We start from the raw sequence: 16,729 nt of genomic DNA on the forward strand, positions 1-16,729 counted from the left end.
GTCCTCGGAAGCTTGTTTCCGGTCCAGGGAAGGCATGGCTTGGCAGTTCGGGCTGGACTGTTCCCATGAGGCACAGGGTCAGACTGATTTGCATATAGCCATGTCTGAACTGGGGTGGCAGAGTGGGGTAAAGAACGGTGATGGATTAATCCCAGATCTTTTGACTGGGTGTGAGTGTTTGATTGGTTCAGATGCTCCGTCCATTACCACCCCCTTTTGTACCGCTTTTGGCCGCCATAAGTGTGGCAGGGTATGTTCAGATGTGAGTCCCTTGCTCGCTTTGCCACTGGATTCAAGCAAGCCGGGCTGAAGACGGCTGTAATGCCAGAAACCGGTCCTCGGAAGCTTGTTTCCGGTCCAGGGAAGGCATGACTTGGCAGTTCGGGCTGGACTGTTCCCATGAGGCACAGGGTCAGACTGATTTGCATATAGCCATGTCTGAACTGGGGTGGCAGAGTGGGCTAAAGAACGGTGATGGATTAAACCCAGATCTTTTGACTGGGTGTGAGTGTTTGATTGGATCAGATGCTCCGTCCATTACCACCCCCTTTTGTATCGAAGATAGCCAAGACTACATATAAGGAAACCATCTGGAACAAATTATTGTGTGCGGGTAAATTGCCAAATAGTAGGGACTTCTGGGGCATTATAAATGATCTGAACAAGGGAGCAAGCCTCCAACAAGAGACAGGGATTGGAGAAGAAATGTGGGTCCAACACGTGCAAAATTTGTACTGTAACACAGACCTAGGCACCAATGAAGGTCCCCGGGGGATGGAGTCGGAGGTGGGGAAAAGAAATAGAAACAGGAGTATGGACAACAAAGAATATGGAGACTGGGAACAAGAGATTGGGGGCAAAGAAATGAATCCACTAATTACCAAAAAACAATTGAGGGGCATAATATTAAAATTAAAGACAGAAGTATCAGCTGGTCCAAATGGGCCACCCAACGCGCTTTTCAAGAACGACCCAGACTTCTGGTCAGTGATCTTAATGCCTCTTTTCAATCACATATATGCATATGCAGACGTCCCCGTCTCTTGGAAAGGGAATATAATTCACCCGATATTTAAACAGGGAGACCATCGCAACCCTGCAAATTATAGGTTAATATCCTTAATTGATGTTGAGGCCAAACTTTACGCATCTTGCATCCTAGCACAGCTAAGACACTGGATAGAAGACACAAATATAATTCCCAAGTTCCAAACAGGATTCAGGCAAGGGATGGGAACCATAACAAATGTAGCTATTTTGTCGCTCTTAACGGAAAAAGCACTAAACAAGGGAACCCGGCTGTACGGATGTTTCGTTGATATAAAATCAGCTTTTGACCAAGTGAGCAGAGAGCGCCTGTGGGCAAAATTAAACACATGGGGACTGCCGAGTCAACTATTAAAAGGCAATAGTTGCCCTGCACAACAAAACATGGGCAAGAGTGAAATTAGGAGATGGAGGTTGTACAACCTCGAGAATTACCATGCAAAAAGGCTTAGAACAAGGATGCTTGTTAGCTCCAAGCCTATTTAACCTGTTCCTGTCAGACATTAGCAAAGTTATGGAAGCTGTTGAATGTCACCCACTGACCATGGCCAACAAACCCATCAATATACTACAATACGCGGACGACATAGTAGTGCTAAGTCAAACACCAATAGGCCTACAAAGAGCAATAAATAAATAAGCATCCTATATTAAACGGGAACATTGGAATTAAATAAAGAAAAAACAAAAGTCGTTCGATTAGTGGATCCAAAAAAAATCAAGTTCAAATGGACGGTGAATGGGGCAACGGTGGAAGAGCAGCAGTCCTAAAAATACCTTGGTATTACAATAGGGCAAGGATTAACACATAACGAGCACAAATCGGCAATAAAAGCCAAAGCGCAACCGCTTATCTTTGCATATTGATTATTAAAAATTAAACTGGATTGCCCGAATTACAACCATCTCCTAAAGGTTATGGCTGCTCATATTTTACCGACACTGTCCTGTGGCTTAGTCACCTGGTGCAGCAAGGAGGCTGACTTATTAAATGACCTTCAGACAAAGATCTACAAGGCCGTTTTCAACCTGCCAAAATCTGCCTCCCCTTCGCAAGTGCGGCTCGAATTTGGCCTTCAACATCAGAAATTCCAGAGCATGAGTGGCTTCGTAAAGCTCTGTCAAAAATTTCGCGCCGCCGACCCAGAGACCATGGACAGTCTGTGCTGGGAAGAAATCAAGTATCAGGTGGACAATGAAACACCGAGCTCCTGGGGATGGTACTTGAAAACCTGTTTGGCAGAGCTTGATTTAGAAACAGTATGGGAAAACAGGACTGACAAAGCAAGTATTAGTAGAGCACTTAACGAGGCAGCAAAAAGGAAATCCTTTGTGGAGGATAAAAACACAATCTCTAAATGTCGGCACGGATGGACCATCATTACCTCCTTTAAATCACTTAAACCACAAGCATATCTATTATCGCACTTTAGCGGGCACTTAAAAAAGAGCTATATAGACTATCGGATGGGACAGAACGTCTCAAAAGATCTACTACCATCCTGGAAACTTAAACATCAAACGGAGCAATGCAGTCTATGTGGATATAAAACGGAATCCCTATCCCACTTTTTATGTGCATGCCCAGCAGTCATGGTCCTGAGGAGACGGTATTTAAAGCCCATTTTCAATGAACAGAACATTCGTAAATGTAGACAGGCAGTGATACGCTGGCTGGGAGGCTCCTCAATAATTCTGGCCTGCCGGGGAGTAAAATTCCTGGCAGAGGTAAGAAAACCCTTGTGGTAAGCTGAGCAGGAGGAAGACAGAGGAGAATGTCCCCCCAGGCTAGGTCCCTACGGGCCTTCAACGTTAAACCCAGACTGAATGTAAAGCTGATTAAGAGCCCACTTAGCCGGATCATAGAAGTTGGCTTAGATCCAAATTTTAACTGTTGTATTTATAATATTTTGGGATTCTAGCCACAAAATTAATGGGAATTTTAATGTTGCTCGATATTAATTGTTTCTGTACAGTCATTTTTATTACATGGGAAGATTGTAATGATTTTAATTAATTATACAATAAACTTTTGACTTGACTTGACACAGGCAGGCTGCATGCAATTTGTGTGGGGGTTCTTTAGGGTGGCATAATACATGCTGCATCCCATAGTGACCTTTGGTACCAATGCCCTAGCTATCGGGGTACCACTTACTAGGGACTTACCAGGGTGCTACAGTTTGTGCCAGTTGTTTTACAATTAGAACATTACACCTTGTTTAAGGGAAAGAGCATTGGCATTGGGGCATGGTTAGCAGGATACCAGTGCACATTAGTTGAAAAACATCAGTACCAGTGGCAAAACATGGGGTTGACCATGACAGAAATAGAGGCACGTTCCTAAAAAACAAAGTTCAAAAATCTGTCTGAGCTCATCGTTCTTTTTTAGGCACTGAGAAGTAACAGGAGGAGCACCTATTGTCTCTCTCCATCTCAGGTACTCTATCTCCCTTTTGTCAAACAAGGACTGAACCTCTTTGGAAAGGATGGAGTTATGACCTGGCTAAATTTGTGAGAAAACAGGAGGAACCATAAGACGGGCGGATAGAAAGAGACGGGTTTAACCAAGACTGACATTGTAAGCCAATTGGGCAGGTTAAAGTGTATTCTGTCCCTCACTGGCCACGGTTGATTCCTGAAGTGGGAATTAAAGCAGCATGGCTGCTGCAGCAGCAGGAGAAGAGAAAATAGAGGACAGACCCTGTTCATGGTGTCCATCTGCTGCCACCAAGAACCTTGAAGCCCTGAAAGGGCTGGGCGGGTTGCTGCCTGTGCTGAGATGGCTGCTACTGGTAAGGTTTTCTGGCTGACTGAGCCAAATGCTGCTGGCAAGTCAAGAAGAACCAACAAGGCATGAATCACCCTTATAGAGATAGAGGAGCAGAGGGGAGCAAAGAGTCTACATGATGAACTTTGGGGGTCTGGCTCAGTACCGCACGTGGCAGCAGTTGGTTGATTCGTCATCTCGCAGTAGGCCCTCCAGCAGTGATTAGATGTTATGTTATGTTATGTTATGTTATATGGGTATTTCTTGAGCGTACGTTCACCTACGGTCTCTTGGCCCCAGGATGCTTGGGATGTTAGGCTTGTCCTGGAACCGGATTGCTGGACCAGGCCGGAGGCTTGGAGGTCCCTCGCGTGATCCTCAGCCAGGGATCTTCTTTTAGCGCGACACCCCCTCCACACAGCCAGTGCCATCCGGGGGCTGGCACCAAGGGGGGAGGCGCCTGGACATCCTGGTACATTGGCATGGCCTTGGGCCTTCGGAGAAGTCTTTGTACACAGCCTGGGGGAAGAGGTTGCCCTTGGAGATGCTCAGCCGAGGGCCTGCTCAGCAATTTTCCCCACCCCCACTTGCGGAAGGAGTTGATCGGTGATCAGCTAGAGGTGCGTGCTTCCCCCATACCAGAAAACCCACACTAGGCAGAAAGGAGCTTGGCTCATGTCCCTGCGCAGTCCATCCGTTGCTGGACCAGAGTTTGGGGGTGCAGTGAGTACAAGGCCTTGGGGGACAGTGCAGGGCAGAGAAGAGTAGGTTCGTCCACCCCTGCCATGGGGAATCCCTGCCAGTATCTCGCGCACCAGACTGCCCCCTGGGTCCCCTACAGCAATCAGCCTCCACGTTAGAGTGCATGCTGAGAAGACTTCCAGGTCCAGCCAAGAACTATTTGAGGGAGGGTTGTTAAGGGGGACACTAAGAGACATGAAACACAACCTGATCTCCATGGGAGAGCGATTGTTCTCCCTTGAGGATAAGGAATTGGCCAGAAGAAAGGAAGTTGGGATGCTGAGGCAAAAGGTTATAACCCTTCACAAACAAAAAGCTAAACTTTCGACGGCTTGGACATGTAGGCATGCACCCAGACGATGTTCCGCTCAATCCTGGGCCACGCTGAGGACTCCACCATGCAGCTAAACAGGGTGCACCGAGTTGGCCGTCGTAGGACCCCAAAGCTAGGCCAACGGACATCCTGATGTGTGTATACAACTTCAAGACCAAAATAGATATTATCAATAAAGCAGTGTCCTCACAACTTATACATTTCTGGGCTCACTATCCAGCGTCACAGAGACTTTCAGCCTATCACTGATTTCTTGCACTCCAAGGAAGTCTCCTACGGGTGGGGCATCCCTTCAGGCTGGTCTTTCACTCAGAGGGCAAATTATTCCAACCCTGGAGGAAGCTTACCACATCTTGGACCTACCAGGGAAGCGCCTGCCCGCTCGATGCCTGTGTCCCTCCCCCCCAATCTCCTTCTTGGGGCTCCCCCCATGTACTTCGCTTTGGCAGAAAGCTTCCATACATAAGAAATTCCTACGCCCCGGGCCAAAGGAGCTTGCATAGGAATGCCAAGCTGTTTTAGTTTGACATCTGGTCACGGCAAGAACTCCAAGTGATCTTAATCAAAGAATGCTATTGTCGCATTTAGCACATGTTTCCGCCCAGTGATTGCTCTGTTCTACTCTGGTCAGAGGCAGCGGATGTCTGGCTTGACAACTGTTCCCAGAGTAAACTATATACTGATTCTCTTAAACGGACTAAGCCCAGCTTACGGAGTCCAATTGTTGTTTGACATGTTCATCGCACGCATTCGCATATGATCAGGGACACAATTGCTACCTCACCCCCACTCCTGGGATGGCTCTGCTTGTTTTGGGCCCTGGGAGTTGTACTGGGGGTTGGAACCAAAGCAGATGTCTCTTCTCAGCCCCAAGGAGGTTTAAGTAACTTGCCTCAATGTGGGAGGCCTTAATAACCCGATTAAATGGGCTGCTGTCTTGCCTCTCCTGGAACGCTCTGGCATTGATATCTGCCTCCTTGAGGAGACACACCTCCTTCCCAAGGATGAGCATAGGATGAAATCCCTCTGGCTGTCCCACCAGCTATAATCCTTTGGGCCTGCAAAAAAGGGTGGGATGGCGATCCTTCTCTCCTGGGCATTCCGAGACTAGGTCCTGAATAAAGTAGCTGAGATCAAAGGGAGGTTACTTGTATATAGAATACAAGTGGGTCACCTACACATCACGATTGCTTCCCTGTATACACCCAATGAACAGCAAGAAAAATTATTATTTCAGTCCTGAATTCTCCTGATGCAGCCATTCTGGTTGGGGGTGATATACATCTTGTCATTGACACAGACCTGGACCTATCTGGTCACTGTTAAGGCAGTCTGGTGAATTCTCGACCCAGGTACTGTTATGATTGGGCTACTGGGGTTTAGGGGATGTGTGGTGACTCTCGAACCCCCAAACTCTGGACTACACCTTTTACTGTGCCACCTATACATTATATGCTAGCAGACATTAGTTCCTGGCCTCCTCTGCGCTCCAAAATATGGTCCAGGATGTTTCCATCGACCACATGTCTCTCTCTGGTCATTCCTCTCTCTCAAAGGTCATCCGGCTGGACCGGGGTGAAACCAGGCCTTCACACTGGCGACTACTGGACGGCCTCCTCCAGTTCCTGACCTCGGTGGCTGCAATAAAAATGGTGACTGCAGACTACCTCCGAACCAATGACACAGGGGAGACGTCGGTGGCTTCTCTCTGGGAAGCTCTGAAGCTGGTGGTCAGAGGTGAACTGATCGCCATATCAGTGGCTGACACCCACCGCAGGAAAGAGAAGCGGCAGGGTCTGGAGTACACGGTTCTTAAACTCAAAGCAATCTACAAATGCACACGGGCCCCAAGAGTACAGTGGGAGTTGGAAAAGGGGCGCCTACGACTTAAGCGCTTAGACCTCGACAGTAGGGAATACGCACTGTCTCATCTATAGCATAGATTCGATCTCTGTAGCAATCGCTGTGGCCAGTTGCCAGGCCCACCATCTGCGGGCTAAGATGCACAAAGGTACTGTCAACATGATATATAATAGTCAAGGATCCGAGGTTCGGGGCGACTATATGTATTGTCCATTTAGATACACAACATTGCGATAACCAATGATACACATGGACTGCAAATCCCTGGTAAATTTGCAACCCTTCAGAACGATAGTCTCGACACGCAAAGACGTGTGTACCTGCTAACCGTGTACGATTACCAGGGATTTGCTACCCAGGTGTATCATTGGTTATCGCGATGTTGTGTATCTAAATGGATGATACATATGGTCCACACAACGGAATTGAATTTGACTGAGAATTTCAAGAGAATATATAAGGGTCATAAACACAGCTGCCTGGATGTCATAACTGGGAACTGGATACTTACTAGTGGTTTTTGCGGAAGCCCGCAAGTTCATTTTGATTGCCTGGTACAATACATGATTTTTCTGCGTCGGACATTGGTCGTGACCGCATCTACACCAGACCAAACCATATTATTATTCCCCTATTGCCTTGAAAAAGTCTAAGTATAGACAAAACACTTGCTGGCTAAATCGTGTGCTGGAAATCTTTGGAAAAAATTATAAAAAGTGAATGAATTATCACTCGAGACGTTTTTGGACTTCTTACATGGTTTACGTACCTGTTGTCTCATTAGATTGTCCTTATTAACACCTGTCAAAGACTGCATTTGCATTTAGATCTTGTTCATCACCTGTCCAATACTGTACTTGGATTGTTAAACATAGTAATGGGTGTGCTGTAACAGCTTTTTATTTAGTGTATTTACATGCATGTTAGTTTCTAATGTGCTAATGGCCCCTCCAGACATGAGGTGTATTGAGCTATTCTGGCACCCCTGTCTAAATATAGCGACAAAATTGTTCACACTTATTTTTGTTACAAATACGTAGTTCATACTGATGTGCTGTTCTCTTCGTCATAGGGCCCACTACTGCCTATTGGTTTTTCTTTACGTATTTATTAGATTAGTCTGGGAAATTGCCTTAAAGTTTGTGCAGTAATTTGAAGATTTTCTCCAACCCATCGTCGTCCAATGCCTCCACAAGACCGGAATCCATGGACCAACACTCAGATGGATTAGCTCCTTTCTCTCAAGACGAACCAAAACAGTCATCTTAACCCCATACTTGTCTACTGCCTACAACTAGAACTCCGGCGTCACTCAATGCTCCTCGATCAACCCTATGCTATTTAACATCTACATGCCCCCTCTTGCCAACATCATCCACACTCACAGGCTCAGCATAATGTTTATGGCGACAACACTCTGCCCATCCTCTCCCTCTCAGAAGACACCACAAACACCCAAGCAAACTTTATCAGCTGCATGTCCGAGGTCGCTAACTAGATGAAACTCAATTGCCTCAATCTCAACACAACAAAACAGGAGTGGTGCTATTCGGAAAAGACACCTCTATCTGGTCCTCCACCTACTGGCCCTCAGAGCTAAGACTAATGACAATCCTGCCCAACTCAGCCAGGAACACCCATGTGAACTTTATCAACTGCATGTCCAAGGTTGCAAACTGGATGATACCCAATTTATTTTTTGCAGAGTTTTATATGGCACGAACTAGACCCGAACCGAATCAGGTATCAGAGCGCTTTACATATTTTTCCAGTTACGTTACATTTTACGTTTCCAGTTACTTTCATTTTAGGCACGGGGAGATTAAGTGATTTGCCCAGAATCACAGGAGGTTTTGGCGTCGTTACCGAGACTCGAACCCAGATCCCCAGGTCCGAGGTCGAACGCCTTAGCCGTTAGGCCAACTCCTCTCCCCTCTCGCCTTAATCTCAAGACAACAATACAGGAGTGGTGGTATTCAGTAAAGACACCTCTATCTGGTTGTCCACCTACTGGCCCTCAGAGCTAGGACGAATACTAGTCCTGCCAAACTCAGCCAGAAACTTAGGAATTGTGATCAATAGTCTAATCTCGATGTTCAACCAGATCAATCCAGTCACCTTCACCTGCTTACACATCCTTAAGCTCCTCAAAAAAGTATACAAATGACTTCCGCTGGACACCCAAAGATACGACACACAAGTAGCGATCACCAGCAGACTCAACTATGTCAATGCTCTTTATGTCAGATTCATCTCTCAACTCACCAAAAGTCCCCAAGGTAATACAGAATGCAGCAGCCAGACCCACTCTAAAACTCCCACTCTGCTCTCACATATCCAAACACCTTATGGACCTCCTCCGGCTGATAATCCACAAGTGTAACGTCTTGAAGCTCCCCACACACACCTACAAAGTACTACACATGCAAGGCACAGAAACCGTAGCCACCATATCCAGCTTCACACACAGACCAGCCACCTCCTCCTCACTCACTGATCCCCACATTCACTGAACCAGAGCTGGGGGCTGTGACTTTTCCTACCTGACCACAAAGCCTGGAACAACCCTCCATTCCACATCAAAGCTGCCACCTTCATCACAGAATTCTGCAAGAAACTAAAAACCTGACCCTAGTTAGGGCAGTTCCACCCTTCTAGGTTCCAATATAACCTCCTGGTGATGTGCACGCCATACAAATAAACATAACATGTGTTTTTGTTGCTCTGAGGCATTACCAACCTCTGCTAGTGAGGTTCCCCAAAGTACTATGGTCCTTAGTACAGCTTATTTTCAATACCTAGCTGGATTCTCTCTCACCTCTTTAATACCGCCACAATAAATAGGCTCCATGAAATCTTTGGTGGAATTCATAATGTTTGTAAGACAATATATTTTTTCACATTACTGTTTTAACTGGAAGGTTACAAGAAGGGATACTGCATTGCTCAGTTTACATGAAAAGACACTGCCCTTCTTTTCTCCTCTCTGAGGTAACACTTATTAGGAGTGAGCGCAAAGTAGAACTTTCTTCTGAAACACATTGCAACAAATAAAATATTTTGAGACTAGCAACAAAACAAAGAATCAGGAAAAAAAATGTTTGATAAAGGCTCCTACGTAAAACCGAAATTATCTAATAGCAAAAGTACCCTCATTTTAGGAATTGCGATTACTTTCAAAGCAACCTCACCATTCGGATGCTGGGTTTCATTAAGAAAATGTTTTTCTTTCGTGAATTGTTCATAGAAGGTACGGTTGAGCCCAAAAAGCAAGACTAAAGTTACATTTTCTTTAAATTCACTAACGCCCCTTTTTAAAATGATGTCCCTGCCCAGTTTCCTCTATGCCCTACAAAACTCGGCTGATCATGTCCCAAACTCTTACTTCAAGGAAATTGAGGGGCTCCAACGGGACCTTCTATGGTGCCGGAGACCGTGCATTGCTTTACCAAAACTCGCGCTCAGCTGGTGTGACGGTGGAATCGGGCTACCTGACATTAAAAAATACTACTGGGCAGCACACCTTACAGCAATAAACCACGGCACTTACGGCCGCCCCGATGACCCAGGGTTCCATATGGAACGTTGGATCCTTCCGAACGGGGCCTACATTCGAGATCCCCTAATATCACTGCAGGAGAAATGGACCGGAGACAGCATAAAATTGGACGATGAAATTTGGCAGACAGCGGTCGCCTCCCCCAAAACGGTTGCTATTCCGGCGCAGCTTGGTCTTGTGCAGCTAAAGATCCTGCACAGAATTTATGTCACAGGTCCCCAACTGGTACACATGGGTGGGCAGACGGACGGGTCGTGTAGACGGGGATGCACTCATCTAGTCACATTCATGCACATTATATGGCACTGTGATCCAATCCAGGAATATTGGCGTAAGATACATACAGTCATGAGCGAAACATTAGAGGTCGAGATTAAGCCAGAAGCTCCCAGATGCCTTCTTAACATATGGGAACCGACCGACCTAAACACATACACCACACAATGGGTCACACTCGGATGTATGATTGCTAAAAGGAACATCGTGCAGCTTTGGGGGGCCTCGCTGCACCCAAAATTGCAGATTGGAAAAAAGACCTAGATTAGTGCAGGCTAAGAGAAAAGACTGTATATACGGCCCGAGGCTGCCCCCGAAAATGGTCGAAGATATGGGCCCCTTGGAATTCATATCGTGGAAACATTTGTACCCCTCCCCGTGACCTGGACAGTGATGACCCCCCTCCCCGTGATTTCCAATTACCTATCCTATTGTATCTGTATGTATACTTGCTTTCGCTGTACCCTTTGTATTGACCTTTGTGGAACTGTACCTTGTTATCGAGTATGTTTAATAAAAAGATTTATAATAAAAAATAAAAAAAATCACAAAAGCCTTCCTTATCCATTTATTTAGAAAAAGTGAGCTTAATGGATGAGTCCCTTGTCAGAATAGCAGTTTGCTTATTATTTCAGCTATCTTTTACATTATGTGTTATGCAAACAAGTACTGTATGTGGCTGGTGTCTATGATGAAACTTGTCAACTTCTGGCTATAATTTTTCCTCCAAAAGACCATTGAAATTCAACATTTTGGATACCGCAAATCTTAAATTTACTACTCTTAAAAACTGAAACATGAATAACAACGCGACAGTGATTTTTTTGCTCAAGACCCTGGCAGAGGCGCACCCGCTGATGCTTACTTCATGGACCACAATGCTTTGGGGCAACACGCTGATAGGACAAGCAGCGTGCGACCAATTGGACTCTCTTTTATATTCAAGCTCTCTTGAGCTGGTGGGGCTGACGAGCCCGGGTTACGCACCTGCGTGCCACGAGTGGTACCGGACCTGAGGATATTCAGGAGTACCATCGCTACCATAAGGGTTTTTTTTGGCAGTGTCTGAGAGGACTCCTTACCTTCGATCGGGATCACAGATGGTTCTTTTATGGAAGGAGAAATGGCACGTTTCTCTGCCACAGCAGCTTCTGCTAGTCGCCCAAGAGCACTTAATGGAGGTGTAGATGAAAGCTTGGGTCGCTTGGTGAGTCCAGTCAGTGCAGAGGTACTGGTTAAAGCCGTAGGAGCTTCACGTTTGCGCTCTGATGATAAACTTGTGGGAGTAGGTTTCAGAATAGCTGCAGGAGCTTTGGGCTCGTTGGTTTGCCCCTTGGAGCCCAAAGCAATAAAGTCCCCAGGTGGGGGGTGGCCTAGGAAAAAGGAATGTACAATCAAAGACTGAGACAAGACAGTGCAGAAGGTATTTTAAGCTGCTCACGTTGTGCAATAAGTAATAACAAGGCACTAGTTATTCATCTCATCAAAAGATAAGTAATTCCCCTGGAACATAACTGGCAAAGCATAATTACATCAAAATCAGACGGAATACACAAACCAATACCAGCATGCCGGAAATGCAGAAACACACAGGTAAGCAAACACACTATCAGCATGAAAAACAAGAAGCAACATGCAGCGGTCAGTAATACATTAAGCATTGTTTTCGGTATCCATCAGGGTTGAGTAGTAGACTCGCAAGGATTCTTAAAATCTTTTAAAGGATGGAAAATAACTCATCAGAGATAATATCGCAATGACATTGTCAATTAACACAATTATTGAACAGTCATCTGAGGGTAGCAAACATGTGGTAATGTGCTCTGGACACTGGAATGCAAAGCCTCAGAAAATAATAAAACAATATCACATAAATAGATAATGCATAGGATGCATACCATGACCAGGCATGCACGCAAAACAGAAGCAAAGCTAAGCTTTAAACTTCTGGATCAGACAGCCCAAAAAAGAGCAAGTCAAATGCACCAACATATAATTGACCTCGCTCGAAATGATACACCACTAAATACTAAACAAACCATTCACAGTAAGAATGTCCAAACCTGAATACCTATACAATAAAAAGCAAATGGCCTCCAGGGATTTACATTTGTCTACTTCTTATTCATATAATTATGCAGAAAGTAAAGTTTCAGAGCCTGTACTGATCAAGGAAGGCACAAGCAGAATTTTAAATGTTACAAAAACTTGCAAAGATTTAAATGGCCAAGCCTTCATCAAAGCAACTAATAAAAATAATAAACATGTCCAACTTAAACGTTCCTTTTCAATCAATGCCAGCTTTATTCATTTTTTTGTGCAAAAATAACAAAAGCATACAGTTTAAAACATCAATATTACAGGATAAAAAGGGCATTGGGTACTTTTAAATACAAATTACTCGATAATACAGCATTTGATTCCAACAATAAGTTACAAGTTCATTTTGTCATCCCCAGCGAATTTCATATAAAATTCCTTACTTACAGTTTATGATACTTTTTTAAAAAGATGCTATTGACTTTACAAAAGATTAATTTTCTAAAAATTGTAGTAATAAATGCGCTGGCATACATTGTCTCAATCCTAACAATCTCAAGATTGGTAAAATCCATCTCCTTCTTTGCATAGCATAACATTTGCAAAAATACCACATGCATTGTTGTTTGCTGAGATTGTTTATCACATGGGCAACTACTTAATGTTGTGGGCCAATCGTTTAATTCAGGAAAGCTTATCAAGCAATGAAAAAAATCTGAATCTGAAATGGGTTAGGACAAATCAGTCATACCCACTTAATGCAAAGTTTAGGTACAGCTGCATACCATAAGTGGTGAGTATGAGTTGGTTAGATTGTACCGACGACTTAGCTGCCTCGATGATAAATCTATTTGCCTCCATATGAGTCAAGCAACATTTTTTAATGTGCTTTCCGGTGACAAAATGTAAAATTCCAGGATTAATAAAGTATTCAGAGTGGCCCAAATCATTCATAAAAGTTTTTATATATTTCAGGCAAGGAATCTCCAGGGCCCGATCCAACATGAGGCTATCTTTTAATATATCACAATTAAAAGTGGTTTTGGAGAAGTCCAGATCCAATGCCACAACAGAACTGGTTGGACTTTTATTAAGTCTGAAATACAAGGCAATCCTAGTTCTGAGTGGCATACGTAGGTGGAAGTACTATCTGGGACCGCAAGAGATATTTTAAGAAAGCATTCTCCACCTGCTGAATAGGTTTCGTATCACATGGCCCCCCACACCTGTACCATAAATCGCTATACTGATACATTTTGCCCTATAAATTTGTAGAAGCTCCATGGGTGGTTTTCTGCCCAACTTCTTCGCGAAATTGGCTAGGGCCAATTCATAAAAAGCAAACTCCTGTTTTTAACTGCCTGGTACCATGTTCCCTTATTATCAAACAAAATACCTAGGTAAGGAAATGTTTTAGTAGGTTCCACCTTTTTATTGTCAATAAAAATGCCCCTACACCAAGAGCTATTTTTACCACACTTCATTATGAAAGTTTTTGTAATATTAACTTGTAGACCCAACTTCTCCATATTCTCGGTGTAGCTAGTGAGTACTGTTCCTTCTCTAAAATCCTTCTCCATGTCCCAAAACACTCTTTGCAAGAACAAACAGACTTTACAAACAAGAATGAAGTTCACTATACAAGATCCCGGCCTAAACTTTAAATCCATCAAAAATTTTATACATATCTCTAGAGTCGCTATGGGGGTACAAGCGGCATTGGTCCTGCTTGGCAATCAAAAAACAATAATGAAACAGGCCACCTGCTAAAAATGATCAACACAACTACAGAGCTGTCGTGCTTAATTTGGATGATGGTACTCAGAGGACGACCATCCTGACTGTGAAGAATGTAAACAAACCTTGAAAATTGATTATATTATAAGAAGGATGTTTCCATTCATTTTCAAAATACCGAGTAACCTTGAAAGAAACAGCAGAGAATCATAGAACACACAGCCTTAAAGTAAATACCTTTACACAGTCTCCTCCAAAAATAGGTCTTAACAATGTGTGAATGGTTGAACATTTTACTATTCTGAAAAAACACTTTTGCATTGCCTAGTGTTTGGTAATCTTCCCGGTCCGAATTACTCCTTAAAATACTCTCTCCCCACACTTTTCGGGATAAAAAAAATAAGCGTGCTTTTGACAAACCATGTTTTATCTTATTTTGCACAATTAAGTTTGTCTCAAAAAAGCACCATCCCGCACCATTCTAACTGGGGCCAAAACGGACCCATATATTATTATGCCAATCAGCTATGGATAAACGATCAAACATGTCCACACAACACACCTGCGTTTATTTATAGAAGAAAGGATGCAAGGGACAAACTAATTTTCAGCCAAAATCAAACTTATTTAACTGGAAGCAGCATGTCACACTTACCAGAAGGCTTGGCAGCAGTACTTGGTCTTCGCACTGTGGTGGGTTTAGGACGATTCATTTTGATGAAGCTCTTCTCATACTCAGTTGTATTCTTCTTAATTGCTAAATGGTTTTCTGAAGAACGGAAATAAATGGAACCCAAAATCAGCATAAAACACACAGTTACACATAGCAAGTGTGATAGGGAATTCGTGCATGACTTGTCAAAGAATGGTTCAAAAGGAAGTTGAGAAATTGAGACACAAAAAATCAATAATTACTTTAGAAATTGAGTCATAGAAAATGAAATCCCCACCATAACAGATTATTCAAGTGTCAATCCAACGCCAAGGTATGGAACAATCTCTATCACAAGCTGTAATAGTTGGGTTACAACGAAACATCATGGACAACATCCATACGTACAAATATCTCAACATCGACATCCTCTGCACAACAGACTACACAGGAGTAAGTCTTATAACCCTGTCCTTGCATTTTCGTAAATGCCCTTATTAGCATACCATCGGGCACCAGTTAACTTTAAGCTCCTTTGACAATTCAGCTTGGGTTTTTAATGCACTGTAACGTAAGCACAACTCACTTGAATGATACGATTGTTACACATGTATACCTGCATGTAAATTGTCTGCTGGTATATAGAAGCAAACCATGCACATTTATGGTGTGGCCGAGTGACGGACTACTACTCCAAATGGGTGCATTTCAAGTTCGTACACTCTGTTACGACTGAAAAGGTGATCAAGTTCTTTAAGAAGATGTTCGCAGTTGAGGGACAACCCAAAATCATAGTCTCCGACAACGGAACCCAACTAATATCTGCACAAATGGTGGAGTTCCTGAAGAAGGCGGGAATAAAACAACAAAAGACACCGTTGTATAGTCCAAAGAGTAACGGCCAAGTGGAGAGAGTGAATAAGTTCATCAAGGAAGGGATCCAACTGGCCATCGCAACTCAACTAAGTGTAAAGGACAGTATCCGAGAGAAAATAAACACATATAACAACACCCCGAATGAAACAACTGAATTCACTCCATTCTATCTTATGAGAGGGAGAGAGTGTAGGGACGTACTTACGCCAAAAGTTGATGATTGGTACAGGAGTGGGGGCGAAACCGAGCAGATAAAGGACAATGAGCTGCATGTCAGAGAGAAATTTGTACAGAAACAGGAAAAGACCAAGAAGTACGCCGACCAAGTCAATAAAGCCACGGTGAAGGAGATAGAACGCGGAGACTGGGTCATAGCAAAGAAACCTGGCTTGGTGACCAAAGGAGTATCAATCTACAGTGGGCCCGTGCAAGTACAAGAATCCACCAAAGGGGCAGTGTACCTAGGAAAAAGGGCTGGCGAAGCAAAGACGATGTGGTCAAGTTAAAACATGGACAAGAGAAGATCATTCTCAATGGTAAAAGAGCTGAAGAGGAAGGTGCTGATGATAGCATCCTGGAATGGGATGAGGTGTCCGGTAGTCCGTACTCCAGGATGGAAGAAGAGCTGGGCAACCTGTCCAACGCCGGGAGCAGGGCTGGAAGCAGCACCATTGACAAGAGTCACCACGAAGAAGAACCAGACATTGCCTCCATCAGAGTCCCAGCACCAGGGAAAACAGGTGTAAAAACTAGAAGTGGAAGACAAATCAGAATGCCAAAACGTTATGAAGATTTTGTTCAAGACTAAATGTTTGTTGTGGGGTAAAGGAGGGA

The 16,729-nt window shown here is 44.0% G+C and overlaps 1 protein-coding gene across 1 annotated transcript in view; it reads right to left on the bottom strand.

Moving 5' to 3' along the window:
• Positions 1–16,729, bottom strand: part of INTS1 (integrator complex subunit 1) — a 526,883-nt gene that overhangs the window by 476,817 nt on the left and 33,337 nt on the right. Inside the window, 2 exon segments of the mRNA XM_078664951.1 lie at positions 11,673–11,963; positions 15,023–15,136. Coding sequence (XP_078521077.1) covers positions 11,673–11,963; positions 15,023–15,080 — 349 coding nt within the window. The 5' untranslated portion in view covers positions 15,081–15,136.

Source organism: Lissotriton helveticus, chromosome 10 (assembly GCF_964261635.1).
Source record: "Lissotriton helveticus chromosome 10, aLisHel1.1, whole genome shotgun sequence".
NCBI classification, from domain to species: Eukaryota; Metazoa; Chordata; class Amphibia; order Caudata; family Salamandridae; genus Lissotriton; species Lissotriton helveticus.